We start from the raw sequence: 25,673 nt of genomic DNA on the forward strand, positions 1-25,673 counted from the left end.
TCCGTTTTCTTCTAAGAGTTTTATAGTTTCAATCTACTTAGCTTAGTCTATCGTTTAGGTCTATGATCCATTTCAGTAGATCCTTTTTTTGTGGGAGAATAAGAAATAGATGTGAAATAAGGACCCAGAATTTGGAAGGTTACCATTCTCTGTCTTTTTCCTTGGACAGCATGAATGGACCCTGCAGTGACAAACTAAGGTGAAGCCTCTTGCCCCATCACTTGGGTCTGAGTCTGGGGTAAAAGATCCACTGTTCTTCTGCAGATTCTCTCTCCAGCATCATCCCATTTCTGCCAGTCTCCTTTTCCCAGATCACTAGCACATACATTTGTTCAAATTCACAATCAGAGTTTTTGGACAACTTTAAGGGTGACCAGGGTAGGAACTATTTTCTACTTGTTGAATAATTTAGTAAAGAAGAAAAAAAATTGGCCAACTCCAGCTCAAAGACATACATTGTTTGGTATGAAAGGCATTTTACATTAATTTAAATTAGTTGTCAGCACTTAAAAATTGAGAGATATAAAATAATCTTGATCTCCAACTTCCCTTGAGAATCAGGAAAATCTGGCTACGCTGAACTCATAATCCCACAAAGTGGAAACAAGTTGGAACTGAGCAATGACTGGCCCCTTTAGACAGGTTCTCCAATTGGCCAGAGTACAAATCCCCCCAACTCCCTAGAAGATTCCTGGTTCACTATTATACTGCATTGTCTTGGCAATCATTTGTGGGGTTCTCTGCCAAACTCAGCACATTTAGCCCCTCATCTTCCGTACTCTCTTTCTATTGTCCAATATGGGATTATCACCTTTTTGAAAACTGGAATTTCCTCCTCTTTTGGGCCCTGGATACATAACAATCTTGGGGGCTTCTGGCCAAATTCTGCACATATCCCCCCGGGGCCTAGAAATATCCTGTACCTTGCTTGGTCTGAGTCACAAAAAATATATGAATACATGAAAATTCATCAAGCTTTGCATTTAAGATTTGTGCACTTTACTGTATATTATACCCCAATAAGAAAAAGTTAGAATGGATAAGCAGTCTCCTACCAGACATTGTGCATCTATCTGCAATGCCTGGAGCTGCAGCAGTCGTCTTGTGACCATGAGGTAAACTATCCAAACTCAATAATCCAAATTGCTGAAAATGGTAGAGCAGAGAAAGACAATGTCGCTGAACGTACTAAAACGACTTTGGAGCCACTCTTCATGTGGACTCACTATTAAAAAATCAATTTTTTAATATACTATATCAGCTTTCTGCCACCCTAGTATGGAATCACACAAAAGCTTCTTAATGGTAAGATATAGCCCCCAAAGTGGAGTTAAGAAGACTCAAGTTCACATGTAAGTACCATTTAATTACATCTTTGAAGAAGAATTTTACCATAAATTAGTAAGAAATTGAACATAAAAGAAATAAATTTAAAAACATGCTAAGTACTAATTTATTTTTTTTAAAAAACCCAAAAACTTAAGTCAGACAAAATTACGGCAAAAGATTAAAACTCACTGGCAGCTGAAAAAAGAAATAATAGTTCCAGTTTACAGAATTCAAAGAAATTCTTTATTGATAAACATTTACATCAGAATTAGAAATGTCAGTAGAAAAATAAAATTTAAGTAATTTTCTATTGTATAAAGATTTGATCATTTTGACTGTAGCAGTTTAGTGATATAATCTAATACAAAAAGTTCAGCTGATTTTAGTCACAATCAACCCAACAGAGTGCGTAAAAAAGAAACGCAGGAACATAAAACTTTCTGCAAGTAGACAGCTAATGGCACCCGGACTTCACATTCCAGGAAATGGTTTCTTAGGGGAGGTTGATATGCTCTGCCGCTGTGATAAGAACTTAACTCAAACCAGAACAGTCAGAAAGGACATTGGAATCAAAAGCTAACATACAATTTAGAAATTTTAAACACAAGGAAGGTTCAAAGGCAATAATTTGCATAAACTTTTTCTTGCTAGTTTAAACATTTCCTAAGAAGAAATGTTTTGCTGTTAAAAAAAATGAGGTAACAGCAGAAAGAGACGTATTTTCTCCTGGAATATTCATTACACATTTGTATATGAACTGAAATTTTCATGAAATGCCTTCACCCCAAAGTCCCCATATTAAAGAATCCAGAAATCAGCTTTTATGGATGGGGGCTGCCTCCTTCCCCCACATAAAAAAGGAAAAGTGGATGTACAGCTGAAGGAGGGGTGGCTGCCTATGTCTCTAAGAAAGCCAGTTTTTGGCAAAAATTCTCAAAAAACTACTTACAGTAAAATAAAATGTTCAACACGAATGCCAACATTTTTCCATTTGAGCAACCACCTCCAAATAATTATGTATTTGAGATGAGAAATTTTAAAAAACAAATAGAACAACAACAACAACAAAAAACCCCAAGAGGGAATAGACATTCTTTACCATTCAAATAGTTTCTCCCTGAAAATATTTGAAGTTACAAAGCTCAGTCTATGTAGTCTATTTACATTAATTCACAGGAGAATGTTCACATAGTAGGACAGATGAAACATTCAATAATTTAAAGATACATTTTATATTTGAAGTTTTTAAAGAGTACATAATCAAAGTATAGCAAATGAGAAACAGATGGAAACAAAAACCACCTTTCAAAACACATTAATTTTTGTGTCTTGGCTCTAAAAGAAAAATAACCAAACACTTTTAAATCATGGATCAGTATGTTTATGAGTCAGTGTTTGGAGGCGGGCTCACCAACTGGCCCACATGTTCAATTTGTAAAATTCTTTCCAAAAGAATGTTTTAGGTGAAAACTCTAATAGAGAGGCATCTTTCAATAGAAAGGATTAAAATCATTTTCTACAATAATGGATACAACATCCTCAAATTTCTTAAACTGAACGGCTACTTTTCAAAATCACAGCTCTTTGAACTGAAAAATAGAGTCTTTAAAGACTTTAAATTTACTTAAAAGGAAGATTTGAGCATCAGAGAATCATCTTGGGGTATTTCTAAGGACATGTGCCAGCATTGTGACTCTACTTGTACTTTCGACATAGTCTGAGTATATGTCAGTATAATTTGAGAACTGGTCTAATAGCCTATTAGTTAGAAAAAAAAAGTCCAGTTAATTTCTGTGGTCCCTCTGTAATTTTTTTTTATGGTGCACTAGTCCTCTGGGCTATTTTAATTAGATAATGACGATTGTATTCCATACAAAATGGTTTAGGTGGTAAGGATCAAGTTAGATACTTAATTTTTGTAATCCTTTATCTTTTGAAGGTCACAGTTTTCAGGCCTTTTAATGAAAAAGAAAATTAGGCAGTAGGAAAAAAAATTGAAATAGCTAAAGTTGGGTTTAAAAACCATTTGGTATTTAATTCTCTTGAAAGAAAATGGAAAGGGCACACTAGAGGCATAACTGAAAATTAAACTACAACCACTTCTTGAGAGTGGTCCCCAATACTGTGAAAATGGGCTGAAGATCCTCTACGAGGTAAGCATGATAGGACGAAGAAATCAGTATTTGCTAACTCTAGTTTAAGCTGCACTTCTACAATTTCTCAGGAGTCATTTAAAAACCAGTCACTAAGAAAAACTCTAACAGAACGTTTAACCTCTCTTTTTTGTGGTGCCCTCAATGTCCAAAGAGCATCCTAACCAATCTGGCTTAAAATTTTCAGCTCAAACTATTTAACAGGGTGTGTTGCCAATTAAACTAAATACAATTAATAGAATAAGAGTGATAGGAAAAGGTAGTACAGGAATTCTGGAAAAAAAGCCTCAATTAGCTAGCTTATTTTGATAAAATGTACAAAACAACAAGTTCACATCTCTTAAAATATATTAAGTAATCAGAGCTAGTTATCCACGTCACATCATCTCCTTTAAACAGTGGAATTGATGCCACTACTTGTTACAGATTTTTTTCCTCTTCTATTTCACCAAATTTGTTCTCAAAGCTATAAACTCAGTTAAAACCTAGTTGGCACTTACTGTCATGAGGATGTAGCGAAAGAAGAGTCCACCAAATTCTCATTGAGATTAGCTTAAATAAGATTTTAGTATATTCTGCTCAGAAATAAACCAGTATTTCCCATAGTTGCTGTAAAATGTGCAACACTGCATTTTGTCACAGAATATTACAAATTTCAGTGCAGAGATGCCAACCCAGAGGAACTATTGACATGACTTGGGAAAAGGGCACCTTTAAATTGCTTAAATTCAATAGCTACCAAAAAAAAAAAAAAAGATAAGAAATACGATTTTTTTTGGTTGAGAACAACAGAAGTCCAAAAAGACCTTCAATTCTTGGAGCTTCAAATTGAAGAGAGGGCTGAGATACTATTCTTCACACGCATTTTCATTCAAGTTGCTTTCATTTGAGGAGGAAAACACTACACTCCATGTCTTCTTTTTGAGGATTCTATATAACTTAGGTTCGACATCATAGCATAGGGGTATATGCTATAGAGTAGCCAAGACCCGTAAAAAGGAGACCACCACTACACAAAATGTCTGTCCGGTGCCCAAGGTGAGGGCTTCAAATGGTATCATTTCCTTTCCCGCTGCTCGGTACACTCCAGCAATTGCCGCACCTATTCAAAAATTCAGGAGTGTTAAAAAAAAAAAATCAAGGTTAATATAATCAGGAAAATACAGTACCAAACATTCTACTCTAAGTAAAATGTTCCAGATTTTTTACATTAAAAATTTTAATATTATAGAAATTTTCATTTTCCCTATTCTTTTTGCTGCCCACTCTAGGTTTTAAGTATTCATTATTTGGTTTATAAATCACTGACATGTACTTTTTGATTGAAAAGTGATTCCTTAAAACTGAGTCTTCTAGGTTTATTGAATAAAATCATCTGGAAGTCATAATCAAAATCACAAAGATGGCAATTTCCATGTGACCTGATTGCAAACTCAAAAACATCTCTTATTTTCCATGCTTAGCATCTAACAAGTAGGTACCTAATAAAATCTTGGCAATAAATGACAAAGAAACTTGTGTGAGACTGAGCAAGAAATATTTCAGGAGAAGCCACAGGGAATCCCTGCTCCACCTACTATTATAATCAGACTTCCCTTCAAGAAATGGGCGGAGGAGGGAGTAAAGGGTGGCAAAGGAAAAGAGGACTGGGGGACTCTAAGCCTAGGAAGTGTTATTAATTCAAAGGGCACGAGAGGAGAGCTATTCAGGGATTCGTTTCTGTTCCCCGTATCATTAACGGTTTCTATCGTGTTAGTCACCACAATGTCCTAGACACAGCAAACAAAAACACAAACATCTCCATCTGTCTAGACACCCATCTCAATAGCTACAGGGACTCAGCATTGTACTAAGAAAGTCAAAATTTCCTTAGTTTGAAAAGAATAGATCTAAAGTTTGCATATGACCCTCCCTCAAAAAATGTTCCAAACAAAATTCTCCCAGGTTGCAGTGTGTTAATTCATTCAAATATGTATTTACTTCTGTTTTTTTTAATAACCTGTGATCCCTATTATTATAGTGCTCAGAATCTCACTGGGGACAGAAGACAGGAAGTACAAGCATGAAATAGATTTTGAATAATGAAAGACATTATATAGTGTCTCAATCAAATGTCTACACAGTTTAAGTATATTAACATATTTTGAGAAGAAGAAAGAACAATATTAATCAATATCTGTATTGGTCGCCTGGAACATTTATGACTTTGAAATGCCTACTTCCAGTGGCCATGCATACATGAGTTGCTAACACCTGAAAGGTACCTGCTTATTGGGCTGTTTTGTAATTTAGCTCCACGAAAAATGGGTTGGGTAGAAGGAAGCTTAAGGAACTTGAATGGGGCCCCAAAGTGGGATCTGGATGATGACAAAGGGAAGAAGGAGCAGCAAAATGGGAAGGAAACAGACTCATTTGTGGAATGAACATAGCATTTACTGCACAATCCCCATGTGTTAGGTATCATGGTAAGCACTTTAAAAACACATTATTTCACATAATATTCACACAGCATGTGAGGCAGGCAGTATTATCCCTATTTTACTGATGAGAAGTCTGAGACAGATCCTAGGAGTCAGTCAGCCAGTAAGAAAACTGGAGCAGAGGGTCTCTAAAGAGCGGCAACAAGTGACACAGGTAACAAGATCGTACAAGGCCATTTGGAAACTCCTCCACGCAGACAGGAGGAAATTGGCCTTCTCCCTTGATCACGAAGGTTTCATCATCTACAGAACACAGAGAAATGAGGCCACGCTGTCCCCAAATAAACTCAAATGAAAGAGGAGACTCAGGGAGATTTCTTTTTAGACCTCTAGGTTTAAGTTCACAATGAAAAAAATGAAGTTACAAATTAGCAGGAATGGAATGTTTCTAAGAATATATTGTTCACATGTATACCGTAAAAAAATGTCTGAAAGCATACACCAGAATGCAACTGTGGTTATCACTTACGGATGTGATAATGGAGGGGTTTTATTTTTGCTTTCTTATAATTTTTAATTTATACAAACTATACATGACATTTATATTTAATTAGGAGCTTAAAAGTGATTGAAACGTATCCTTCTCAGTCCTGTGACATAAAGCAAAAGGTAGAAATAATCTATAATATGAATGGTGCTCTGATTCTTATTCAGAAAGTCAAAAGAGGAAAAAAAATAACGAGAGGACAAATCAGGTACTTTTCTAAACAAGAATTCTTGTCAGTAGAATTATTCTTCCTTCCTTAAAGTAACCACAGCTGAAAGAGTGGAAGTAATTCATCACCCATCTGGCGGTGCCACTGAGCAAGTGGTGGCTGATAAGAAAGGAGCAACCAGTACAATTCTGCACATCAACTCTACTTAAAAAAAAGCAAGCAAGCAAGCTTCCAAAATGATAAATATCTTTCTTTCAGTAGTGACCCATCTCACAAGATGTATTTCACAAGGTTCAGCACAGATTCCCTGAAGCCAGTGAGAGACAATATGACTCAGAAAGTCAAAGATGTTCGCCAAATAATGGGGGCTTGGGGATGAGATAAAAACAAAACATTAAAAACCAGGACCAGTGGTTAAAAGCCGCTCTTTTCCTTATCTCACTCAGACGTGTTTCTAAAACTGGTCCCGAAATTAACTAACTAGTCATATGAAAGATTTTGATGGGTATTTCAATGTCTAACATACTTGTCAAGATGCCAGCGGTAACTGGTCCCACGATGCCCATCAGCAGGATGCTCACAGACATGAACCTGCCGTATTTGTGACGCCTGAGGGTGAAGAGGGCCAGTAATCCAGCAGGGACATGAAAGAAGAGAGAGGACACCAGGGCCCACAGGAACACGCCATACCACATCTCTACAAGGGAAAGCAAAGAAAGGTGCAAATCACGGACCTTCCTAGCGCAATCCTTACAAAGGGGCAGTCATTGTACGTCGTTACTTCATTTTGAAAACCACTCAGTCGCAATGTAGGTTCATCGGTCATATATCCAAAAATTGATGGTTTTAGAGGCAACAGAAAACTACAGCCAGCAGGCCACCACCTGGTTTTGTACACAAAGTATCACTAGAACAGCCATGGCCATTCCTTTCGGCCTTGTCTGTGGCTGCTTTGAAACTACAAGAGCAGACCTAAAACACGGACACAGAATGCGTTGCCTGCAAAACCTATCTGGCCCTTTACAGAAAAAGTTGACCAGCCCCTATCCTCAAAAATAGATTTGAAAATTGTCCTAAATCATTTCCCTCACATAAGAAGTACAAGTATAGTACCACTGACAGGGTATCATGCAATCAGTGCCTTTTGATCTTCCCTGATGTTTGGATTATTCAGTCTTCTAAAACAGAAAATGTGCAACTTTTATTCATTCAACAATCATTTTCAAGACAATGCATTAAATATCAAGCCATCACCATTAGAACATCAGAGCTCTGTAAGATATGACATAAATACCAGAAAATATAAACCTTTGGTTTAAAGACAAATGGCAAGTAAGCAAGGGCAGGTTCTTAGAGAGAACCTCTAATTGCTCTTAGGATGAATGTAACTCAGGCAACATTAAAATAATTGATCACTATGTATAAAAACCTATACATGACACACTTTGGAAAAATACAAAAAAGGGGGAGATACTATCCTGCCCTCAAGACTTTACAACTTGATAAATGGCTGGCACAGCATTTCCCCAACAGGCCCAGGCAAGGCTTTGGAATTCTCAAGATAGCTCTTTAGCTCTCCACATGGATATGATGAAGGTGTCACATTAATTAAATCCATTGTCCATCCTTGAAGCAGGTAAGTAAATGCAGTTTTAGAGGTCACTCAATAGCTAGAGTCAGGGTTTCTGGACCACCTCGCTATTGCCATGTGGCCCAGTTAAGTTTTTGTGCTGGGGGCAGTCCTGCGCATTGCAGGACGTGGGGCAGCGCCCCTGGCCTCTCCCGCTAGGTGCCAGTAGCGCTCTCTCACCAGCTGTGACAACCCAAAATACCTCCGGCCATGGCCAAACATCCCCTGGGGGCAAAACTGCCCTCATTAAAAACCACTGCCCTGACGGAAGCAGAGGGTTTACAAGATTGTGAGACAGATGGCGCCACGCCATGGTGGGCTTTGAAGGGCACACGAAGGACTCCAAAGCGAAAGCCGGCAAGTGCAGTTAAAGACTGCCAGGACATAACTTCACAGGTCCCACTGGAATACAAACCAGAAAATCTTTCTGGAGGGTAATTTGGAAGTGTGTATCCAAAAAGGTCAAATGTGCACACCCTCTGCCACGGCGAATTTACTTCCAGGATCACCTCCTATGGCAACACACACGCGGGCAGGGACAGGGTAACGAGAGGTCCCCCCAGCACTGTCTTAGCAAAAGCTAGATCCCAACTGCATGTCTATCAATGTAGGGCTTGTGAAATATATTTCAGGGCATCCATATAATGGAACTTTATACAATCACATGAAAATATGAGATCTTTATGTAAGGATGGGATAAGATGCACAAGCCACACTGAAGTCAAAGAGGTTGCTGAACGGTATGTAGCATAAGATCTTGTGTTTGTAAAATAAAATAAACAAATGAAAAAAATATGTCCATGTATTACTCCTTTGTACTAGGAGAAAAGTCTGGACATATGTTTATTTAATAAATACTTACAATATGCACAGGTGCTGTTCTAGTGCTTTATGAACACTAACTCATCTAATCCTCTGAACAGCTCCATGAGGCACAAATTACTAATATCCCTGGCTCTTGGATGAGGAAATGGAGGCAGAGGGAGGTAAAGGAACTTGCCTGAGCCCACACTGCTGGCATTAGGCAGCCGTGTTTGGCCCTGATTCTGGGAGTCTTGTCCTCATCTTCTGTGCCACCTCTTCACAGATATTAAGCAATAGGTAACTGGTATTTCTGGGGAATGGGATGGGGCAGGGGGAGCACTGATGATAATTCGTTATTTTTTTGGTATCATTAATATATAATTACATGAGCAATACTGTGGTTACATGATGATAATTCACTTTTATTTTGATTAAAAAAAAAAAAAGCTTTCCTTTTAAATGAAACTGTTCAGGAAGCCTGGAATGAATAGTTGAGAGTCCAGTGAGGAGCATCTCAGCCTGGGGAGAGTGGACAGCAGGACGGCGGAGGACCAGGGGCTTTCTGGAAGCTGTTTGGAGTTGTAAGCATGCTGTTGTGTGTGTGGTTTTTCTCCAGGTCAATTTCTTATTCTTGTTGGGAGGAAAGGGGTGACTAAAGGGACTAATGGAGATCAGAGGTGGGGGCAAATCCCCCAAGCCACCCTCTGTGTTGTCACTGATGACTGTGCTAATTCTTTGCTCATTTTTAGTCAAATAAAGCTTCAATTAGTACCACGTTCTACACACACCTAAATGAGGGCGCTAGCTGCTGTTCTGGGGGAGAGGCTCTGTGTGAAAGCATCAGCGATGCCCTATCTAGAGCTCAAAGCTTGCTAAAAATAACAAATAACTGCAGGTGTTCTGGAACTTTTGTTCTGCTAAAAAATTATTAGATTGTTATAAAGAGTTTCAAACCATTTGTGAGATTTTTTTTTTCCACTGGACAAGATATATCCCAGAGTAATCTTACAATACTGTTGAAACTGGTATATTTTGTTTGACATTTGAAGGATGTCTGCTAAAACAAGTTAAGTCATGTAATACGGAGTACAAAGTGATTAAATAGTAATGTCCCAAACTTAAAAATTAAGTACATAAAAAAAGTATATTTACTAATGAACTACTGCCCCTTTTCCACCGAAGAAAAACCAAGCTTCCAATCAACAGACTGGATCAGAACTTGCGGGCAGGATTCTCAGGGTCTGAGGCCCCATCCTCTTGGGAAACAAACCTTTCCTCGTTCAGCCTCCCCCCAGCCTCGGGTCGGGAGCTGTTCTTGCAGCACTGCCCTCCTTTCTTGGCAGCAGCTGCACTGGGTGGTGCCCAGGTACTGCTCCTCCCCAGTAAATGTGACTCACCTGAGCTCTGGCCCACGTATCCCTCCTGCCGGGGCAGCTGCGGTCACACCCTGGCTCGGGGAGGGCAGCCTGGCCCTCCCGGCTGCAGGTCCCCTCACCCACCACCCACCGCCAGCTCCTCCCCAGACAGCACAGCATCATGCAGCCCCCTTCCAAAGCACCCCACCTCCAACCCCACAGTCCTTACCAGCGACCCCCCAGATCACTCAAGGGATTCTGACCTCCATGATGCCACCCAGGGTGCAGATAAAGTTCTACGAGGCACCAGGGATGCCACTGCCTGGGGCAGACAAATGCGATGCAGACCTGTCTCCAGGAACTCAGAGCAGCTGCCATCCTGCTGGCTATCTGCCACCACTGACTTGGGGCCCCACCACTGACCTGACATCACTCTTTAGCTGGAGCACCCCAAATTTCAGATAAGCACCTGCTTTTTGCAGCAACTCCAGGCGCTGCTGGAGCCAGGCTGCTTGCTGGCTGCCACAGAACCATCTGGGCAGTAAACTGGGAGGTGAGGCCTTGATCTGTCAGAGGTACACTAAGTTGGTCACATCGAGAAAAGTGGGTCCAGACACTCAGGAGTGCTACCCAAGTGCTATAGACTAAACTGTGTTCCACCAAAATTCCTACGTTGAAGCTCTAATCCAATAGGACTGTGGCCTTATAAGCAGAGGAAGAGAGATCTCTGTCTCTCATTCTCTCTTTCTCTTCCCACCATGTGTGGACATAGCAAGAAGGTGGCCCCAGAGGGCCCTCACCACAACACAACCAAGCTGGCACCCTGATCTTGGACTTCTAGTCTCGGAAACTGTGAAAGTAAATTTCTGTTATTTAAACCACTCAGTCTCTGGTATTTTGTTAAAGCAGCCCGGGAAGACTGTGAACACCAACACTGGCCTGTCCCCACTTCTCCTGGAGCACAGCACCTGCCCAAGGAGGCCGCTAGGCTACCAACCCACATCTCAATTCTCCTAAAAGCTGCGAGGCCTATTTGCACACAAGGTGTGGCAGCGCAGGTCAGCACTTCCCTGAGTTTCTGAGAAGGGGAAGCACGCTGCACCCTCCTACATCCTTGAGCGACCTCCATTAGCTGCCTCAGTGCCCACATATTTTACATAGCATCACTTAAGTCACTTTAAGTAGAAAAAATGGCTTTATTATATTAGAGTACTACATTGTTTATAAGACACTTTTCAGATATAATAGCAGAGGCAAACCCCGATCAATAAAACACTTTCAGAAATAAAAAATTAAGTGATATCCCTTTAATCTACTGCATCTTAATTTGCTATCTACTTAATAGCTGTTTATTGATCATCATATAGTACTTTCCATTTCCCTGGCTCAACACACTGTCAAAAATCCTTGTCTATGTATCTTACAGTGTATTTCCTTGTTCACTGTTTCAAATCAAGTGCATTATCTTCCTTTAGCTTTATTTTGGCGGCTAAAGTCACCTCACTTCTCAGTGCTGAAGTATAAATGACAATTCATCTGAACTAAAAGATTATAAGGGGAAATTAGATTAAGCACTGGTGACAGAATGGGTCCCAAAGATGTCCATATACTTCATCCTCAGAGCTAGCGAATATGCGGCAAACGGGAATTTGCAGGTGTGATTAGATTAAGGATTTTGGAAGGGGAGATTATCCTGGATTTTCCTTGTGGGCCTAATGCAATCACAAGGGTCCTTGTGAAAGGGGGCAGGAGGGTCAGAGTCAAAGAGAGGTGAGGATGCAATGTTACTGGCTTTCCAGATGGAGGACGGGGCCAGGGGCTAAGGAATGCAGGCGACCTCTAGAAGCCGGAAAAGGCAAGAAAACCAATTGTTCCTAGAGCCTTCAGAAGGAATGAAGCACTGCTGACCCATTTTGGACTTCCAACCTCCATGGTAAAATGATTATTCTGTGTTGTTTTAGGCCACTAAATTTGTGGTAAATTGTTACAATGGCAATAGCAAGCCAATACAAGCACTAAGAGTGTATTCATTCAACAATCAAATATTTACTGAGCCCATTCCATATGCCAGGCCCTTAAGTGAAAAACAAAACAGAAGACAGGTATCCTACCCACAAGGAGCTTATTATATTTAAGAATATTTTCCAAACAGACATTTCAGTTAAAAACCACACATACTGCAGAATCTTCTAGGCAGTTCTGTATTAACAAGAGGGTTTGTAATGGCTGGCTCCCTGGCCGGCTAACCTCCACAGCTGAGTCACCAAACTTCCAAGTAAGGTTTTAAGACTAACCAAGCCCCAATCAGCAGGAGTAGAAGAAGCCTAGGCTAAGTGAGCAGCGAGAGGCTCAGCGCTCAGCCATCCTCTCAGCTAGCCCCCCTCTGCCTTACGTTCCAGGTCAAACAACTGTGTGAACACAACCAGTGCCTCTGAAGCCAGGGTGCTAAGCAGACCACATCAGACTCCTGGGAACAATGGTCCTACCACGTTCTGCCTTGATACTAATCGCCGCCAGCCTGCATCTCTCCACACTGCCCACTGGGAGACCCTTCTTTACCAGACTCCACCTACCTGCCAGGGAATCCATCAGTTCCCTTGTGAAATACCAAGAAATACATGCATGTTAGTCTCTGTCCCCAGTTCCTGACACAGAGCTCCTAAAACCCGTGCAAAGAGTGGTGCTAGGAAGATCTTCTGCTTGAATATTTGGTCTCTGCCCCTGGTTCCTGACACAGAGCCCCTAAATCCCTTGAATTTCCAGGAGCATCTTTTATTCTCGTGAGGTGGCTCTTGGTGGGCCCCTGGGTAGGGGCTGGTCACCAGAAAGCCATGATTATAAGCTTGAAACTTTAAGCCCACTCCCAGTTCTCGGGGGAGGAGAGGGGCTGCAAATGGATTTAATAATCAATCACGCCTATGTGATGAAACCTCCATAGACATCCCCAAAGGCCAGGGTTCAAAGAGTTTCCGGGTTGGAAAACACATCTGTGCTGGGAGGGGGGCCCAGCCCAACTCCTCAGGGACAGAAGCTCCCGGGCTCAGAGACCCTCTGGACCTCACCCGATGTATCTTGTCATTTGTATCCTTTAACCTCCTTGTAATAAACCAGTGATTTATTAAGTAAACTGTTTTCCTGAGTTCTGTGAGCAGTCCCAGCAAATGAATCGAACCCAGGGTGAAGGGAACCTCTGATTCATAGCCAGTTTGTCCGAAGCACATATCTACCTGGACTTGTGATTGGCCTCTTAAGTGAAACAGAGCAGCCTTGTGGAGTCTGGTGGAACTGAGCCCTTAGCGAACGCCAGGCAGACAGTATGAGAACGGGACAATTCTAAGACACCCAACCAACATCACCGAATTGCTTGATGCATGGAAAATCCACCATCTGGCGTTAGAAGTGTTCTAAGGGTGGCAGTAGTGTGAGCGTAAAGGAAAATGGTGAGCTTTTCCTAGATACCCATCCACTCCTCCCCAGCAACGACGACTTTCCCTCGGGACCACCGCCTGCGGGCTGCACCTCTCTGCTGACGCCACCGCCTGACTGCCGTGCTGTGCAACCTGGTTTCTGAGTACACCACCCTGGTCTGCCCCACCCCAGTGGTCTCTCGGTCCTAGCCTGGCTAGTTCTCATCCGCCCTGATCTGGCCTGCCACCTGTTCTCCACACAAAGCCAGATGGTCAGTGATAATGGGTACAAGGTTTCTTGTTGACGTGATGAAAATATTCTAAAGATGCTCATGTTGATGGCTGCACATTAAGCCAATGTACTAAAAGTCACTGAACTGCACACTTTAAAAATAAGTAAGTCAAACCCCTCCCATACGACCCTCGGGATTTGACCTCCCCTCCTCGCCACACTCTTTCGCCTGCCTCGCTGGCCTCCTCTATGTCTCTTAAGCAATGAACCTGCTGCCCTCTCATCCAGAACGCTTTTCTCCCAACAGCTGCATGGCTTGTTCCTTCTTCCTTCAGTTTAGCTCCAAGGGCATCATGATAAAGGGCTTCCTCATCACCTTAAGTAAAATAGCATTCCACCCTTGACACACAAAACCCACCTATTATTCTACCCCTACCTTGTCTTACACTTGGAACCAGCTGTTTCTTTCCATATTTCTTAATTTTGTGTATTTTCTTTCTCTCCCCATTAAAATGAAAATTCCTTTGTTTTGTTCGGTGCCGAGAAAACAATAGGCATACAACAATCAATATTTGCTGAGTGAATGAAAAAATAACTGGTTCAAGTGTGGTCCGACATCAATTCCAGCCACAGCACAACCAAAACATTAGTGGGTTTAACTATTACAAAATACACTCTGACATTGATTTTAATGACATTCATATCTTCAGAGAGTCAATGTCCTACCTGACACAAAGGAAAGATCTGCCTTTCCTGGCATTCAGACGTTAAAAATGATGACAGCAACAAAAGAAACTTGAACTTAGAACGAAGGAGGGTCAGGCAGAAATCTAAATGGCTAAATTGCAAATGCAGGTTATAAAAAAGTCAATCTAAAGCTTCCTGACAGTGACAAACCAATGAATATTTCAGAGCAATGATTCTGCCATACTGACTGGGCATAAATGCAGGTAACCTGTTCTGTGGGGCCAAAATAGAAACCATTCCAGATTCAGGTTAATGAATGAAATTCACTGTTAGCCGACTCTAGGAGCTCGAGACCTTCTGAGCACGGGCAGCTTTCTATCTTGTACTATGATTTTGAGAAGCCCTCCTATCAGCCCAGCAGGCTGCCATGGGGCAAGAAGAGTTCAAAAGAAGCTGGATCAAATGCCTCGAGCTCCTGAGTGCGAGACTCGGCAATAGGTATCGAAAAGTGATTCCTAGAAAGAGAAACTGGTGGAGTGGGTGGATTTGGACGGAGGAGCGAGCGATCAGCAGACGACTTCCTGGAGCAGAGGGGTTGGGCCAGACCAGAACCGAGGGGGTGCGGGTTCTGGCTGCTCCTCGGCCTGGCCTGGGCTATCGATCCGTCCGGGCTGCGGAAGCCCGGCGGCCGGTGCGCACTACAGGGGCCAGGAGCATCCAGCGCCCCAAACGAGCATGGGACGACCGCCTCCAGGGCTCTGTCGCGCTCAAGTCCGAACCCGGGGCGTCTGGAAACTCCAAAGAGCAAGATGAGTTCGCGGGGGAGGCCAGCTCCCTTCGCCGGCGGCTCCCTCTGCGGCCGCCCCCTCCGACCTCACCCCCAGCGCACGGTCGGGCTGGCGCGCCGGCGCGCCGGGGAGAGAGCGACGGTGAAAGGAGTTAGATCCCCAGCTCCCCGCAGAGGGAGAGGAATCCTCCTTCCGGAAGGAACACAGCCCCCAACAGGCGAAGCGGCAGGAGAAAGGGGCGCCCGCGTCTCGGCGGAGGGGGCGGGGGCACGCAGTGCGCAGGCGCAGCGTGGGGCGGGGCCGGTACCTGGGAAGGAGCAGAGAGAAGTGGAGTTGGGGCACAGGGTCTCGTTGCCCACTCGCGGCACAAGCTTCAGGCTGAGGATCTGCTGCAGGAGCCCGGCCGACCCTCCGCTGCCGCCGCTCCCCTCGTGCTCCATCCCGCCGCCATTCACTGCAGAGAGACGGGCGGGGTGTTCGGACTGTTGCTCTCACTCCCAGCCCGCTCTACTCTCCACGGCTCCACCGCCTCAGCGTCACTTCGCTGGGGCCCTCTTCCTCTACAACCCAACGACGCTGCCAAGTGATAGTTCCTCCCTCCAATCACAGGGCGCCGCGGATGGCAGGGGCTGGGTGAGAGTTGTCACGCCCCTGACGTTCTGTACGGCTCGCCGAGACCCCGCACCCATGCGCTGTCTCCCCTTCTCCGGTAGAAGGCGCTCTGCTCTGTCCTTCTCTGCAGTGCCACCTATAAGGAAGTGGGGGAATTGCATGCATCTCACCAGACCAGAGATGTAGATGTAAAACCCATCTGACAATGAGAATCAGATGGCTCAGCAGCCAAGTTCAGGAGGCTGGAAGACAATACAGCCTCAGTATTTGGAGGGAAAAGGATCTTTTTGAAAAGCTTAACTAACTTTAAATTACAAAACATTGTGTGCAAAATTCATAACACTTTACATATTACTAATTTAAGAACAGCAAGATTGTTTATTAGAATTCCCTATTGAAGCCTTTGTTTGGGAAGCTTTATTTTCCTAATACACTTTTTTATTGAATTATGGTTGAATTACAATTTTATATTGGTTTCAGATGTACAACACAGTGGTTCAAAATGTACCCATATTATTAGATCCTCACCCCCTCTAGTGTGGTTACTATCTATCAACTTAGAAAGATATTACAGAATCACCAACTATGTTCTCCATGCTGCACTACCCTCCCCATGACCAACTTATATTGTGATTGTAAATTATTGTGCCCCTTTATCCCCCTCACCCTCTGCCCCGACCTGTCCCAACCCCTCCCCCTTGGTAACCGCTAGTCACTTCTCAGTGTCTGTAGGTCTACTGCTGTTTTGTTCCTTAAGTTTTGTTTGTATTCACATTCCAGAAATAAGTGAAATCATATGGTATTTGTCCTCTGCCTGGCTTATTTCACTGAGAATAATACCCTCCAGATCCATCTGTGTTGTTGCAAATGGAAGGATTTCTTTTCTTTTTATTGCTGAATAATATTCCACTGTGTGTATGTACCACCTCTTCTTTATCTACTCATCTGTTGATGGACACTTAGGTTGCTTTTTCCCATGTCTTGGCTATTGCAAATAGGGCTATGATAAACATAGGGGTGCATATGTCTTTTTGAAACAGGGATTTTGTTTTCTTTGGGTAAATTCATAGAAGTGGAATTACTGGATTGAATGGTATTTCTATTCTTAGTATTTTGGGAACCTCCATACTGCTTTCCACAGTGGCACACCGACTGACATTCACACCAACATTGTAGGAAGATCCTCATTTTTCCACATCCTTGAAAACATTTGTTATTTCTTGTCTCTTGGATAGTGGCCATTCCAACTGGGGTGAGAAGATATCGCATTGTGGTTTTGATTTGCATTTAACTTATGATTAGTGATGCGGAGCATCTTTTCATGTGCCTGCTGACCATTTGTATTTCTTCTTTGGAAAAATGTCTGTTCAGGTCCTCTGTCCATTTTTCAGTTGGGTTATTTGTGGGTTGTTGCTGGTTTGTTTTTTTTAGGGGGCGGGTGTTGAGTCATATGATTTCTTTATATATTTCGGGTGTTAAACCCTTATTGGATAAATCATTTATGAATATATTCTAACATACTGTAGGATCCCTTTTTGTTATGCTGATGGTGTCCTTTGCTGTACAGAAGCTTTTTAGATTGAAGTAGTCCCATTTGTTCATTTTTGCTTTTGTTTCCCTTGCCCGAAGAGATGTGTTCAGGAAAACATTGCTCATGTTTATATTCAAGAGATTTTTGCCTATGTTTTCTTCTAAGAGTTTTATGGTTTCATGACTTACATTCAGGTCTTTGATCCATTTTGTTTACTTTTGTATATGGGGCTAGACAATAATCCAGTTTAATTCTCTTACATGGTGCTGTCCAGTTTTGCCAGCACCAGTTGTTGAAGAGGCTATCTTTTTCCCATTGTATATTCATGGCTCCTTTACTGTATATTAATAGACCATATATGTGTGGGTTTATATCTGGGCTCTCTATTCTGTTCCATTGATCTATGGATTGGTTCTTGTGCCAGTACCAGTACCAAACTATTTTGATTACTATAGCTTTGTAGTAGAACTTGAAGTCAAGGAGTGTAATCTCCCCAGCTCTGTTCTTTCTCAGGATTCTTTTGTCTATTCAAGGTCTTTTGTGGTTCCATATGAATTTTAGAACTATTTGTTGTAGTCTGTTGAAAAATGCTGTAGTAATCTGTAAATTGCTTTGGGTAGGATGGTCATTCTGACAATATTAATTCTTCCTATCTGTGTGCAGGAATATTTCCACTACTTATGTCTTCTTTAATGTCTTTCATGAGTGTCTTATAGTTTTCAGAATATAGGTCTTTCTCTTTCTTGGTTGGGTTTATTCCTAGGTATTTTATTCTTTTTGATGCAATTATAAATGTAATTGTTTTCCTGATTTCTTTTTCTGCTAGTTCATTGTTACTGTATAGGAATGTGACAGATTTCTGTGTATTAATTTTGTATCCTGTAACTTTGTTGAATCCAATTATTAGCTCTAATAGTTTTTTGTTTGCGTCTTTAGGATTTTCTATGTGTAATATCATGTCATCTGCAAATAGTGACAGTTTAACTTCTTCCTTACCAATTTGGATACCTTTCATGTCTTTGTGTTGTCTGATTGCTAGTGGCTAAGTCCTCCAGTACTATGTTGGAAAAAAGTGGTGAGAGTGGACATCCTTGTCTTGTTCCTGATCTTACAGGAAAAGCTTTCAGTTTTTGCTATTATGATGTTGGCTATGCTTTTGTCGCATATGGCCTTTACTATGCTGAAGTATGTATCCTCTATACCCATTTTATTAAAAATTTTTATCATGAATGGATGTTGAATTTTGTCAAATGCTTTTTCAGCATCTATTGAGATGATCACATGGGTTTTATCCTTCTTTTTGTTAATGTGATGTATGATGTTGATTGATTTGTGAATATTGTACCATCCTTGCATCCCTGGCATAAATCCCACTTGGTCATGATGGATGATCTTTTTGATGTATTTTTGAATTAGGTTTGCTAATATTTTGTTGAGGAATTTTGCATCTGTTCATCAGGGATATTGGTCTATAATTTTCTTTTTTTGTGGTGTCTTTGTCTGGTTTTGGTATTAGAATAGTGATGCTGGCCTCATAGAATGAGTTTGGAAGTATTCCCTCCTCTTCTACTTTTTGGACTACTTTAAGAAGGAGGGTATTAGCTCTTCTTTAAATGTGTTGGTAGAATTCATCTGTGAATCAGTCCTGGACTTTTGTTTGATGGGAATTTTGATTACCAGTTCAATTTCATTGTTGGTAATTGGTCTGTTCAGATTTTCTGTTTCTTCCTGGGTCAGTTTTGGAAGGTTGTATTTTTCAAGGAAGTTATCCATTTCTTCTAGGTTTTCCAACTTATTGGCATATAATTTTTCATAGTGTTATCTAATAATTTATTGTATTTCTGTGGTATCTGCTGTGATTATTCCTTCTTTATTTCTGATTTTGTGTGCATACTTTCTCTTTTTTCTTGCTAAGTCTGGCTGGAGGTTGTTTTGTTTATTTTCTCAAAAAAAAACAGCTCCTAGTTTCATTGATTTTTTTCTATTGTTTCATTCTTCTCTATTTTATTTTTTTCTGCTCTGATCTTTGTTATGTCCCTCCTTCTAAAACTTTGCGATTCATTTGTTCTTTTTTTCTTAGTTTTTTAAATTGTGAGTTTAGACTGTTTATTTGGGAATGTTCTTGTTTCTTGTGGTAGGCCTGTATTACTATGTATTTCCCTCTTAGAACTGCCTTCTCAGTGTTCCACAGATTTCGGGCTGTTGAATTCTTGTTTTCATTTGTCTCCATGTATTGCTTGATTTCAGTTTAATTTGTTCATTGAGCCATTGATTATTTAGAAGCATGCTGTTTAGCCTCCATGTGTTTGTATGCTTTTTTGTTTACTTTGGGTAATTTATTTCATTTCATACCACTGTGGTCTGGGAGCTGCTTGATATAACTTCAATCTTTTTAAATTTACTGAGGCTTTCTTTGTGGCCTAGCAGGTGATCTATTCTGGAAAACATTCCATGTACACTGAGAAGAATGTGTATCCTGCTGCTTTGGGGTAGAATGTTCTGTAGATGTCTGTTAAGTCCATCTGATCTAATGTATTAGTCAATGCCTCTGTCTCCTTATTTTCTGTCTGATTCATCTGTCTTTTGGTGTGAGTGGTGTGTTGAAGTCTCTTAAAGTGAATGTGTTCTAGTCTATTTCCCCCTTTAATTCTGTTAGTATTTGTTTTATATATTTAGGTGCTCCTATATTGGGTGCATATATATTTAAAATGGTTATATCCTCTTGTCAGACTTACCCCTTTATCATTATGTAATGTCCTTCTTTGTCTCTTGTTACTTTCTTTGTTTTGGAGTCTGTTTTGTGTGATATAAGTACTGCAACTCTAGTATTTTTTCTCCCTGTTATTAGCATGAAATATCTTTTGCATCCCTTCACTTTTAGTCTGAGTACATCTTTGTTTGAAGTGAATCTCTTGTAGGCAGCATATTGATGGGTCTTGTTTCTTTATGCATTCTGCCATTCTATGTCTTTTTATTGGTGAATTCAGTCCATTTACATTCATGGTAATTATTAGTACATATGTACTTATTCCCATTTTATTGTTTTCTGGTTGTTTTTATAGCTCTTCTCTGTTCCTTTCTTCCTCTCTTACATTCCTCTCTTGTTATATGATGGTTTTCTTTAGTTTTGGGATTAAGTTTCTCTTTTGTAATTTTTTTGTGTATTATTGTAGGCTTTAGCTCTGTGGTTACCAAAGATACAAGGATAGCTTCCTTACTATATAAGTGTATTGAGTTGCTGAATACTCTATTTCAAACACCATCTAAAGGTACTTTTCTCCTTCTTCTTCCTTCTCCACACTTTATGTATTAGATATCATAATCTACACTTCTTGTGTATCCCTTGACTGATTTTGTGTTATAATTGACTTTGCTGATTTTGTTTTAATTTCATACTTCCTTGGTACTTAATTGGTCTGCTACCTTTACTGTGAATTTATTTTCAATGGTGGAAGCTATTTAGTCTTAGGAACATTTCCATATGCAGCAGTCTCTTTAACATATCCTGTAAGGCTGGCTTAGTGGTGGTGAATTCCTTCAAGTTCTGTTTACCTGGAAATTGTTTAATTCCTGCTTCAAATTTAAATGATAATTGTGCCAGGTAGAGAGAAGATTCTTAGTTGCAGGTCCTTCTGATTCAGTGCATTAAATATTTCATGCCATTCCCTTCTGTCCTGTAAAGTGTCTGCTAAGAAGTCTGATGACAGCCTGATGGGGTCTCTTAATAAGTAATCTTTTTTCTCTCTCTGGCTGCTTTCAATACTCTCTCCTTATCCTTAATCTTTGCCATTTAAATTATATGTCTTGTTGTTGTCTTCCTGGGGTTCCTTTTGTTAGGGGCTTTCTGTACTTCCATGACCTGCATGTTATTTCCTTCCCCAGACCAGGACAGTTTTCAACAATTATTAAAAGAGACTTTCTATCCCTTTGTCTCTCTCTTCTCCTTCTGCTATCCCTATTATTCGAATATTATTGTGTTTGGACTGGTCACACTGCTCTCTTATCATTCTTTCATTCCTAAAGATCTTTTTTTCCCTCTGTTCCTCAGTTTCATTTGTTCCTGTTCTGTAATTTCCATTTCATTGACTGTCTTTTCTACTTGCAGGAATCTACTATTCAACCCCTCCATTGTATGTTTCATTTCAGTTACGGTATTCTTCAGCTCCAAGTGGCTCTTTTTCAGGTCTTCTGTCTCTTTGTTTAAGTCTTCCCTCAGAACTTGAATCTTTTTCTGTAAATCAGTGGGCATGTTTATGACTTTTACTTTGGCACCTTTACCAAGAAGTTTGGTGCTGTTTCATTTAGCCCTCTTTCTGGTGTCTTGTCCTATAATTTTGTTTGGAACATATTCCTCTGCCTCCCATTTTGTCAGGGTTTCTGTGTTTCTTCCTTTGTATTAGCTGGATCTACTATGCTTCCTGGCCTATAGAGTAATAGCTTTATTAAGGAGGTGTCCTATGGTTCCCAGAAGCCCAAGACTCTACTCTTCAGTGCCTGGTTCTGTTTTGCTGGAGCCCCAGCTTTTGTCGGTGTGCAGTGAGTAGGGCCACCTTTCTGTCTATCAGTAGTGGTCTGAGTCTGCAGTTTGCCTGAGCCACCTTTGTGATTGGAGCAGAAGCCTCTGTGGGATCGCTGTGGGTGGGACCACCCTCTGCCTACCCTGTAGTGATGGCAGGGCTGCAGGGGTTAATGGGATATGCCAGACCTTTGTGTGGCTCTGGGGCAGGGCAGGATGCATAGCATCAGGCTTGGACACTTGCAGGAGGAAGGAGCTCTCGGGGCTGGCTGCTGCAGGCACCTCTCCTATTGGGCTGAAATAGAGCCAAAAAAGCTGGAGTCTCCCTCTGCCTGCCAGGCAACAAAGTCTGACACTGCTGCTGGGCCCAGTGTGTTGACTCACTGGCAGTGTGCACAGGGAGATGGCTTGGGGCTGAGTTGCCAGCAAAGGGGATGGAGCATTTGAGGCTCCTAAGGGAGGGATGGGGAGGTATCATCCACCTACCCCTTTTCCTGGGGGGAGAGCTCCATCCAACCCTCACCTGTCTTGCACCCATCCCACTGCTGGCAAATCTTTTAACTGCCACCTCTGCTGTGAGTCTCAGGATGAGTGGAGCATGCCTGTCCTCCACAAGGGGCTACAGTCTCAGCCTTCCAGAGTGTTCCAGCTGTCCCTGGTATCCAGCCCCAGTAACCACCAGAACCCACTGTAATGTGGACTCATGCCCCCAGAGCAGATCTCCAGGGCCAGGTGTGCAGTGTTCCTGGGCTCCTTTCCTGGGCTCTCCACTCTGTTCCTCTTTCTTCCTTCCATGGGCTGGGGTGAGGGAGGGCTTGGGTCCCATTCAATTGCAGCTCTGCCACTTTACCCTTTTCTGTATGGTCTTCTCTTCTTCCCCAGGTGTAGTTGGTCTGTTCTGTAGTCTCCACCTCATTTTCAGGTTTAGTTGTACTTGCTGTATTTCTTCTTTTTTATGTTTTTGGGAGGACATTTGCACCTTGTCTTCTTACTCTGCTGTCTTTTCCTCCACCTGGAAGCTTTCTAATGCCAGTTTCTTGACACTACAACTACGATTTTGCATCAACCAAGAAACTTAACAAAAATAAAAAATTGTAGGTATTAAAAAAAATCATGAAATATTTAATGCTGTCTTTTGACACATCTCCCAGACTAGCAGAGTATATAAGAAATGGAAGAAACCAATTATTTTAGGGTTATATAACAATCAACCTTGTCTCACATTAGGAAACATTATTTTGAATTTAGAATTCTATCCCCAAATTCCAAATTGGGAGGTTAAAAAAAAAAAAAGGCATTTAGACTTGTGGAACTCAAAATGGATGTTTCATGCACTCTTTCTAAGTAAACTGAGTATGTTCTCCAAACCTAAAAAAGTGATACCCAAGATAAAGATATGCAAGACAAGAAGTGGTGAGTTTAACCAGGACTGTTAGAACGACTTCTGTGCAACTGTCCTAGCAGCCATCTCACCAGATTAGAAAAAAGTGTCCTCAGGAAGAACAATGGGATAGATTTCAAGCTATAGACAAATGGTTAAGCTCAAAATTTTAATGACAGGGTAAAGAAGGTACCTATTTCTTCTCTCGATGGGAAAAACTGAAAGGCAGTACAAAATCCAGGAAAAAACACAAAACTGACAGAAAATTATGAAGCAAATATAAAGCAAAAAAATCTAGATTTTTTATTACAAATCTAGCCCTTCCTCGCTTGTTTCACTTCTAGTGCGATGCATAATTATAAAATTTTCAGAAGACAATGTTGAATATCTTTATGACTTCAGGACAGTGAAGGAGCTCTTAAACTAGATAGAAATTGCAAAGATCATATAGGAAAGGATTGGTAAATTTAACTACTTTAAATTAAGAACTTGTGTTATTCAAGAGTTACCATAAAGAGAGTAAAAATGTTACCAAGTTCAAGTTCATGCCATTTGCCTCACAACAAACATGTCAGTAAGTTGAGAGACAAGGTGTTGAGGCAAGGAAAGTGACTTTATTCAGAAAGCCGGCAGACCAAGATGGTGGACTAATGTCCTAAAAGACTGTCTTAACTCAGGGTTGATTTCAGACTTCCTTTATGCTAAGGAAGGCGGGAGGAGCAGGAGACGACTGAGGAAAGAAGGTGATGGTCAACTGCAGACATAAAGTTGTGAAACTCCTTATCCTTGGTTAGTTGATTCCAGTCATTTCACTGACATGATGTTTCTATAAGTCCTTGAAAATCCAGTTGACATTTTTGTACATACTTCTTATCTTCTTGGGGGAAGTGTGTTTTAGGTAAAGAGCTGTTTGCATCTGTCTTAAGTCATGAACAAAGTTCCTTTTGTTGATTAACAAGCCTACGTGCAGGGCCACAGAACTAAGAAAGAGCTTTTTGACCCAAAGATTAAGGCATCAAAGGAGACAGATAAAATTTAAGGGCAGAGATGCCAAGCTTTTTCACTCTGTTGCAAAAAGACAAGGCACAAACTGGGAGAAGATATTTGCAATACATTTAACTGAAAAAGGAATAGTATTGAGAATATATAAAGTACTACTAACAGTTAGAAAATGACAACAGAGACAAAAGACCCAAATAGGAATTTAATCGAATAGAAAATAACAGATTGCCAACAAAAATAAAAAAGATGTTTAACCTCATTATTAATCAGTGAAACACAAAATTAAATCACAATGAGGTATCATTGGTCAACCACCCAATAGCCAGAAATTTAAAAAATCTGAGAATGCCTTTTGTTGGTGAGGTGGTAGAGCAACCTGTACTCTGTAGGTGTAAACTGATATAACTATTTTGAAATAATGTTGAATGAAGATGCTCACCATCCAGCAATTTCTCTCCCAGGTGAATATCCTATAGCATTTGTGCCAGGAGACACATACATGATTGTTCCTAGTAGTATTGTAACAATAAGTAACTGAAAACAAGCCAAGTGTCCATCAAGAAAAGAATGGATAAAGTTGTGGTATAATTTTCAATAAGGCACTATTCAGTTGTGGAAATAAATGACCTAAAGCTGCAAGAAACATGACAAATCATGGGAATATAAAGTTGAAGGGAAAATCTAAGTTGCAGAAGGCCAGTGAAATTCAATTTAAATGCAGTTCAAAAACTTGCAAAGTGAAGTAGACTCATAAACACTGAGAAGTGACTAGTGATTATCAAGGAGAAGGGGTTGGGGTGGGTGGGGGGAGGGTGAAGAGGATCAAGGGGCATGACAATTTGCAATCACAATATAAGTTGGTCACAGGGACAGTGGTACAGCATGAGAATATAGTCAGTGATTCTGTAACATCTTTCGACATTGATAGATAGTAACTGCATTAGAGGGGTTGAGGATTTAATAATATGGGTAACTGTGGAACCATTGTGTTGTATATGTATATTTGAAACCAACATAAGATTGTGTATCAATGATACTTCAATTAAAAAAAAACTTGCCAAACAAATTCAGTGTATTAACATAGGCATTAAAATGATAATGAGATATTTA

The 25,673-nt window shown here is 40.9% G+C and overlaps 1 protein-coding gene across 1 annotated transcript; it reads right to left on the bottom strand.

Annotated features, from left to right (window-relative positions):
• Window positions 1-1,558: 1,558 nt before the first annotated feature.
• On the bottom strand, window positions 1,559-16,250 carry TMEM170A (transmembrane protein 170A). Its single transcript, XM_017645700.3, has 3 exons — window positions 15,829-16,250; window positions 7,145-7,315; window positions 1,559-4,584 (listed from the first exon to the last, which is right to left on the bottom strand). Exons 1-3 carry the CDS (start codon window positions 15,959-15,961, stop codon window positions 4,454-4,456), a joined length of 435 nt encoding a protein of 144 aa, XP_017501189.1. The 5' UTR covers window positions 15,962-16,250; the 3' UTR covers window positions 1,559-4,453.
• Between the last annotated feature and the right edge of the window lie 9,423 nt (window positions 16,251-25,673).

The sequence above is a fragment of the Manis javanica genome, chromosome 17 (genome assembly GCF_040802235.1).
Source record: "Manis javanica isolate MJ-LG chromosome 17, MJ_LKY, whole genome shotgun sequence".
In the NCBI taxonomy this organism is placed as follows: Eukaryota; Metazoa; Chordata; class Mammalia; order Pholidota; family Manidae; genus Manis; species Manis javanica.

Bases quoted from the DNA above. Each gene is read 5' to 3' on its own strand.
- TMEM170A (XM_017645700.3), bottom strand. From the start codon at position 15,961: ATGGAGCACGAGGGGAGCGGCGGCAGCGGAGGGTCGGCCGGGCTCCTG. The intron at 7,316-15,828 runs GTACCGGCCCCG...TTTCCCTTGTAG, and splicing joins TTCTCTCTGCTCCTTCCCAG to AGATGTGGTATGGCGTGTTC. The intron at 4,585-7,144 runs GTATGTTAGACA...ATTTTTGAATAG, and splicing joins TACCGCTGGCATCTTGACAA to GTGCGGCAATTGCTGGAGTG.